We start from the raw sequence: 8,336 nt of genomic DNA on the forward strand, positions 1-8,336 counted from the left end.
GGGAGGGAAGGACACAGGGAAGCGGTAACCACAGAAGGAAGTGGGCAGAGAGCTGTTACATGGTGGGGAATTGCAGTCAACGTCATGAAACAAACTGTGTATGAACTGCTGGGTGGAAAATGAATTTGCCTGTGTCAACTTTCACCCAAATCACAAAAATTAACAACAACAACAACCACAACGTTTTGCTGGCCTCCTCTCTGTCAGGCATGGTGGTCATGGATGACTCTGGCGTGCTTCCTGATAGAATGCATACCAGCAGGTGTGCTCAGGGCTAACGCTCAATCCCGCCAGGAGACCTGGCCAGGGGCTCTCTCAGGGGGCTTCTCCTGGGCTCAATGACGAACCAATCAGGTCCTACCAACAGTAACATTACTCACCCCTCCACGTGCCCCTGCCAGCTCCTTTAGGTCTGCCCCAGGGTCATTAATCCCCCAACCAGGCCTGGAGGTGCAATCCTCTCCCTCCCAGGGGACAGAATCTCCTACTCCTGCAAGGGGCACAGGGAGGAGGCACCGGGCATGTGCAATGTCTTTTCCCTTCCAGCATGCCCAGGTGAGTCAGCAGACTCTGGTCACTTTGTGGGTGAGAGGTCACATGCCCTGCCTGCAGCCAGTAACCAAGCAGCCCGAGCGCGGGGGTCCCAGAACGTCCCACTACACACCAGCTCAGGTCACTGTGCCAGAAGGCGAGGGGTGGCTCACAAAGCCCCCTGGGAAGACCCTTCCTCTCGAATGCTCCAACAAGGCTCTCACGTGACAGGGGCCCTATTTCAGGGCCTGGGGTCCCATGAAGGAACTCAAAAAGGCTGAGAGAGAAGGCATCAAGGGAGGATTCTCAGAGGGTTTGGTGCGTAAGCAGACAGACAAACAGAAGGAGCTAGTAGTGTGAACAATGGGGGACAGCTTCGATTCATGATAAAAAGTTGTTTCGAAAAGAGAGCTCCAGGGACAGCAATCCAGGCGGGAGGCCGGCATACGCCCCCAAAACCAAAACTACCAAACCCAGTGTCACTGAGTTGACTCCGACTCACAGTGACCCCCACTGGGTTTCCAAGGCAGTAAATCTCTACAGAATTAGACTCCCCTGTCTTCCTCCCATGGAGAGGCTGGTGGGTTTGAACTGTCAACTCTCTGGTTAGCAGTCAAAAGCCTTAGGCACTGTGCCACCAGAGCGCCTTAATCTTTACCGAAGTAGATTTCCCCACCTTGCATACGCCCCAAAGCAGAGACCCGGAAGGGGAGCCAAGCGCGGGCCTGGGAGACTGCACAGGGGAGCAGGGTGGCAGCTGCGGGAGCCCGACGGGCATCGCGTGGAGTGGCAGCTGTGGAGGCTGCCTCCGCCACTCAGGCCAGGTGGGACTGGAGCCCCACACAGCTCTCCCACCTGGCCCCAACTCAAACGCACTTCTCAGCGGGATGGACTATTGCTTGCCTCTAGGCTCTTGGTAGATACTCAAGACCCAGGCAAAGACAGGCAACCAAATGCCTCTCCTGTCTCCCCATTCCTATCCTGGCAAATCACCCCAGTTCTTTTTGTTACGTTCCTTATTCCCTCACTCTGTTATAAATTCCATCCAAAGCCACTGCTGTGGAGTCGATTCCGACTCATAGTGCCCCTAGAGGACAGAGTGGAATTGCACCAGAGGGTCTCCAAGGCTGTCATATTTACGGAGTGGACTCTCAACAAATTTTCTCCCGTGGAGCAGCTGGTGGTTGTGAACCACGGACCTTTGGTTGGCAGCCAAGTGCTTCAACCACTGTGCCACCGAGGCTCCTTAACTATAAATTGTTGTTAGGTACCCTTGCGTCGGCTCCAAATCATAGTGATGCCATGTACAGCAGAACGGAACACTGGTAGGCCATGTGTCATCCTCACAATCCTTGCTACGCTAACATCCACAGCTGAAGCCACTACGTCAGTCCATCTTGTTGAGGGTCTTCGCCATTTTAGCTGACCCTCCACTTTACCAAGCAGGATAGCCTATCAATTACTTAGGTTCCTCTATGTAGGAGATCCTGGATAGAGAGGGAGAACAATGTGGAACAAAACTCAAAATCATTTGGGGAAAAAAAAAAATAGGGGGTAGGGGAAGAGACAACCAAATTTACTGCTCTCACAGAGCCTGGTGGAACCACTGAGACTATGGTCCCTAGCTGCCCTTCAGGTCTGGAATTGAACCCACGCCTGTGGCTTCCAGCCAAACAAAAGACAGGTATATGAGTTGAACATTTACCCGAGATAGATACACTCTTTGGAGAGAACAATCATGGGAGAAAGAAGGGCTGCTTATGCACAGGGAGACAGTTCAGGGGGCAGGAGTGCATGGAGGGATGGACACAGGGAAGAGGTAACTACAGGAGGAAGTGGGAGGGGAGCTGTTGCATTGTGGTAAATTGTAGTCAATGTCATGAGACAAAGTGTATGTGAACTGCTGTATGGAAAGTGAATTTGCTCTGTAAATTTCCACCCAAATCACAATTGTAAAAAAAAAAAAAAAATTATTTAGGTTCCAAGCATTTTCCCAAATGGCTGACTTTAAGCAAGAGTGTAAACAGCTGAGGAAGTCAGAACCAAAGGTGTGACAAGTATTGTAAAGCAAATCCCCCTTTATAACCCTTCGAATGCAATAAATCAAGCCATCAGAAATGAAGAATGCAAAAACTGCAAAGTCAAAAGCTAGTCACCTGGAAGCAAAAAGAGCAAAACCAACCCACTGCGTCAAGTGATTCTGACTCACAACACCCCTACAGGACAGAGTGGAACTGCCCCAGAAGGTCTCCCAGGCTGTCAATCTTTACAGAAGCCAGCTGCATCATCTTTCTCCCCGTGAAGCCACTGGGGGTTGGAGCCACTGACCTTTTAGTTGAACTCAAAACTTCCAAACTTACTGCCCTCAGTCAATCCTGACTCATACACAGCAACCCCCACTGTGTTTCCAAGGTTGTAAATCTTTGAAGCTGACTGCCCATCTTTCTTCCACAGAGTGGGTGGTGAGTTAGAACCACTGACATTTTGGTTAGCAGCCAAATGCTTTAACCACTTCACCACTAGAACTTTATTTTAGTTAAAAAGGAAGCTGAATTCTGAACTATCCAGGCAGTGCAACACCCAAAAACTATTCATTTTCCCCTCCCTGCCTTCTGACCCTCCCCCCACAATCTCTGATGGCAATTCCTCCCTCTTGTCTTTAAATTCTAGGATTACCTAAAGACAGAATCTTTGCCCCAGGGACTTCTCTGGCAGAAATTACAGTTTCACCTACAGGCAACTCCCGAATCTACACATCCTACTTTGAGTGTGGAGTCCCTGGATGACAAGAAAGGTGAAGAGCTGGTTTGCTAAGCAAAAGGTGGGCGGTTTGAGTCCTCCCACACGTGCCTCGGAAGAAAGGCCTGGCAACCAAGTTCTGAAAAAACAGCCACTGAAAATCCTATAGGAGCACCAGTGGTGTAGCAGTTAACAGATTCGGAAACCCTCTCAGGCAATTCAACTCCATCCTCTAGGGGCGCTGTGAGTCCAAATCCAGGGCAGTGGGTGTGGTTTGGGCTTTGCTTCTGTGAAGACTGACAGCCTTGGAGACCTTGTGGGGCAGTTCCACTCTGTCCTCTAGGGGCGCTGTGAGTCGGAATCGACGTGACGGCAGTGGGTTATTTTAAAAACCCTATGGAGAAGCACAGATGTACGGTGACACGCTTGGGGTCGCCATGAGTCGTTATCGGCTCACTGAGTGGAGCAGCAAAGGCCAATCCACCGATCCTGAAGGTCTGCACACCTGTTGGAGGCTGTTCCTTGGGAATGCCCAGGGTCACTAACCACACAGTCCCTGCTCCTTCCACTGCAGCAAGAGGACGCGCCTTCCGCCTACTTCCTTCCTTCCCCACGGGTGCGCAGCCCCCGCCCCTCATCCAATTAATCATCAAGAGCTGTTAGTCTGCGCTCTCTGGAATCTGGCTTCCTCTTTCAGTTTCGGCCATTGACGAACGCAAACTCAAGTCTTTCTCATCTCTCTCTTGCTTGCACCATTCCACAACCATTTCATGCGTGGCATTTTATGCGACAGGCACTGATCTAGGACTAGCCACCCACGGATGAAAAAGGACAGATCCTAGCCCGCAAGGGCCCCAAATGCCTCACAGTGGCCGCCTAACGGCTTCTTGGAGTCATCTGGTCTCTGTCCCAAGGGGTAGAGAGTCTTTTCCCCTCCAGCGTCTCACACATGCCAAATGCAGATTCAACTCTCTGACGCACCTGACGGGCCAGTGCCCACTCATCCTCACTGCTTTCCCCTCTCCTGTCCCACCTTCTCCTCCCAACCCCAGAACCCCCAGCCTGCGTGCGGGCAGTGCTCACGCTTTCTGCGCTCGGATGGATGGCCCCCGCACACGCCCCCTCGTCTTTCCAGCCTCTGTTACTCATCTGCTCCGACAAGGCTGCGCTGGGCCCGCCCGAGCCAACTGTCTCGACGTCGTCCTAGTGTTTTGGAGCGGCGCTAAGCGCGCACTGTAACTGCCACTCCCCAGGCCGTGTGTCACGCCAATCTGACGCTACAACAACCCGTAAACTCACGGCCAGCCCGAAAACGAGCCGCGCAGTCGGAGCGCGGGGCTGGACTATCGCTGGGGGGCGCGGCCCTAGCGCTCCGGCAGCTGCCAGCCTCCAGGAAAAAGGTGCCGCAGCTGAGCCAGCGCCGAGGCGGCTCGAGCCCGGCTCCTCACTCCCTCCTCAAGCGACAGACGCTTCCTGCCACACCTCGTCGCAGGCGCCCCGCCACCCGCGGCCCAAACGCCCACCTTCCTCCAGCGCCCCCCTCTCTCCCCGCTGCGCTTTTCGAGGAAAAAAAGCGAGCCACGAAGCACTCAGACCTGCGGGAACCCACGGCGGGCTGCCTCCTCCCCGTTTCGCAGTCAGCGTGAAGCAAGCGGGGGAAGGCTGCATCGAAGGAACGCACGGGGCGAAACAGCGAGCTCTGGGCGATGACTCATAGCCGGGGCTCGCTGGGGAGCAGAGCTCGGCCCCACGAAAGCCAACAAGCTGTCCCCACTGCCGAGAGCGGAGGTGGGAGCCGGGCAAGGGCCGCGCCCTGGGACCCCACGCGGGTCCTCGGCGCCTTCGGTCCCCCGGTGCCCTGAGGCCCCCCGCGGCGCCGGCCCCGGCCTCGCCCGCCGCGCCACGGAGGGCTGGGGGGGAAAGGTCCCGGGAGCCCGCCTCTTCCCCCACTCCCTCGCCTCTACTCACATTTGACTGACCAGCTTCTGCCGGAAGGCGGCGCTCCGCCAGTCGGGCTCCTGCCCCGAAACGTCCATGCCGGCCCCCCCACTACCGCCGCCCGCGCTCCGCTCCGCCGCCGCCTCAACCGCAGCGCCAGGCCCAAACCCGGAAGCCGTCGGGAGCGCCCCGGCCGCTCCGGAAGTGGCGCGGGAATTGTGGGAAGTGGAGTTGCGCCCGCGGGCTTATGGGATATGGAGTCCCGCGACCCCCTGGTCGCGCGCCAAGCCTCCTGGGAGCGTTCCTGGTTCCTTGGATTCGCGCGCTCCTCTTCCAGCGCGGCTGGTAGACACAGTTCACTTACCATATGATTCTCCATTTTGAAGTGTGCAATTCGATGTATTTTTTAGTTTATTCACATATTCATAACATGTGCAACCTCTCTCTTGCACATTTTTAAGTTGACATCTAAAATTTTTCTCTGTGAACTGCTGGGTGTTACTGCCGGCGTATGTGGGTTTCAGATGCGTTTTGTAATTTAACCCTGCAGATTCCGTTCATTGATTTATGGAAAACATCAGTCTCACAACCTCATAAGCAAGTTAGACTCCCCCCAGAGCTTTTGAAAGAAAACCATGGACTTCACGTTCAATTAAGTCAGCACGTTGGTAGGGAACTAAGGCAACCCTCTTCATTGTGCACTCTGATTCTAGAGGCCTGCCGAACACGTAATACAACCAAACTCATTGCCTCCGAGTCGATTGGACTCATAGTGACCCTTCCTTAGGTTTCCGAGGCGGTATCTCTACCGAAGTACATCACCCAATCTTCCTTCCCAGGAGTGGCTGGTGGGTTTAGAACCACCATCTTCTGGTTAGCAGTCAAATGCCTTAGGCACTACACCACCACATTGATAATATTAAGTGCTACCTCCTTCACTCTTTGGTCCAGAGCTCTTTTTTGAAGTTTTCCTTCCTTTGGGGCCCAGAAGGAGTTCTGGTGGTGTGGTGATTAAGGCATTTATTTGGCTGCTACCAAAAGATCAGTGGTTTGAACCCACCAGCTGCTCCGTGGAAGATGAGGCAATCTGTATCCCTGAAGATTTACAGGGAGCTCTGGTAGCATCATTTTGGGAGCTGTGGTAGCATAGTGCCTAAGGCACTTGACTGCTAACCAGAAGGCTGGCGGTTCAAACCCACCAGCCACTCCTCAGAAGGAAGGTTGGGCAATCTACTTCTGTAGAGATACTGCCTCGGAAACCCAAGGAGGGGTCACTATGAGTCGGTCCCACTCGACAGCACATAACAACTGGTAGCATAGTGCCTAAGGCATTTGACTGCTAACTAGAAGGCTGAGGGTTCAAACCCACCAGCCACTCCTCAGAAGGAAGGTTGGGCAATCTACTTCCTTAGTAACACTACTTTGGAAACCCAAGGAGGGGTCGCTGTGAGTCGGTCCGACTCAATGGCACATAACAACAACACAACAAAGATTTACAGCCTTTGACCACTGTCAACTACTCAGAGGGGCATCTATTAGGAGATCCTGGATAGGGTGGGAGAACAATGTGGAACAAAACTCAAAATCATTAAAAAAAAAAAAAAGGGACCAGATTTGCTGGTCTGATAGAGCCTGGTGGAACCCCTGAGACTATGGCTCCTAGCTGTCCTTCAGGTCTTGAGTTGAACTCACTCCTGTGGCTCCCAGCCAAACAAAAGACAGGCATGTGAGCTGAACATTTTACATCAGGTAGATATACTCCTTAGAGAGAACAATCACGGAAGAAGAGAAGGGCTGTGTATGCACAGGGAGATAGCTCAGGGGGCAGGAGTGCATGGAGGGATGGACACAGGGAAGAGACCTTTTACTTTGTGGGAAATTCCAGTCAATGTCAGGAGACAAAGTATATGTGAACTGCTGCATGGAAAATGAATTTGCTCTGTAAACTTTTACCCAAATCACATTAAAAATTTAAAAAAAAAAAAGGATTTACAGTCTTGGAAACAAAATGGGGGTCACTATGAGTTGGAGTCAACTCATGGCAATGAGTTTGGTTTTGGTTTTGGTTGGGACACAGAGACTATGACACCTAGGGCTGAGGTCTCTGCTTAGAGTCTGGAAGGGTGACTAGGGAAGAAGGGCTGGAGACCAGTACCAGTCTCCTGGCCTCTGGGAGAGAAGGGGCTGCAGGAAAGCTGATCCTGAAATGGACCTGTACCCTCCTGACATCTGAAGACCCATCTGCTGTCCCCAGTCTGAAAGCAGGTGATGGAGATCCCCAGGAGGAAATGATAGAGAAGTCCTGCACCCCACAAATTGCCTTGGTGATTCCCACCTGTGGTAGTCAAGGTTGTGTGTCAACTTGGCTGGGCCTTGTTCTGAGCGGCTGGGCAGCTGGATGTAGTTACTCCCCACGATGGGATTGTGATCACCTCCATGGTGGAATCTGCCGTGAGCAGCTAAGTAACTGCCTTCGGGGTGTGACCTGCTTCCAGGATATATGATAAAGTACTGAAGAAGGTCTCTAGCTTTTTGGCACATCTGGATCCTGCGTTTGGCTGAGTCACTAGTGGCCTGCCAATCATGAGACTGTGCCGTTTTAGCTGCCAACCTTGACTTTGTCAGTTTCAGCAGCCAGCAGCTGCCTGAGTTAGAAGAAACCTACAGCTCCAGTGGACCTGGAATAAAGGGAAGAGCTAAAGCCCAAGGTTGAGGGACCTTCAACCAGCCCCTAGAGCCAGCAATCTGAATTTGGACTTCTAGCCCCCTAAACTGTAAGAGAATGAATTCTTCTTTGTTAAGCCATCCACATGTGATATTTCTGTTATAGTAACACTAGAGAGCCAAGATTCCACCTTGGTGGACCCAAGGTGTACAAGTCTCCTTCCGGCTGGTTCCTACAGGCTATTGTGCTGTGTTGGGTGAGAACTTTTGCAGGAAGATCTCTTGCTATACTTCATCACCACAACCAGCTATCACCGTATACATCCTTTTCCTACTATTGAATTCTGTCTCCTCAGGTCAAAAAGCCAATCTCTAAATTATGGTTATACAAGAATTGGTAGCGGTCAGAAGCATAAATTGTTTCCTGATATTTTTTATTTTTACTTTTTATATATAACAAAATG

At 52.3% G+C, this 8,336-nt stretch overlaps 1 protein-coding gene across 1 annotated transcript in view; it reads right to left on the reverse strand.

Moving 5' to 3' along the window:
- MED15 (mediator complex subunit 15) overlaps positions 1-5,306 on the reverse strand; it is a 68,507-nt gene extending 63,201 nt beyond the window's left edge. Inside the window, exon 1 of the mRNA XM_007955466.2 lies at positions 5,239-5,306. Coding sequence (XP_007953657.1) covers positions 5,239-5,306 — 68 coding nt within the window. The remainder of the gene's footprint in view (positions 1-5,238) is intronic.
- Between the last annotated feature and the right edge of the window lie 3,030 nt (positions 5,307-8,336).

This window comes from Orycteropus afer, unplaced genomic scaffold, assembly GCF_000298275.1.
Source record: "Orycteropus afer afer isolate SDZICR_OR568_19922 unplaced genomic scaffold, OryAfe1.0 scaffold00502, whole genome shotgun sequence".
NCBI lineage: Eukaryota > Metazoa > Chordata > Mammalia > Tubulidentata > Orycteropodidae > Orycteropus > Orycteropus afer.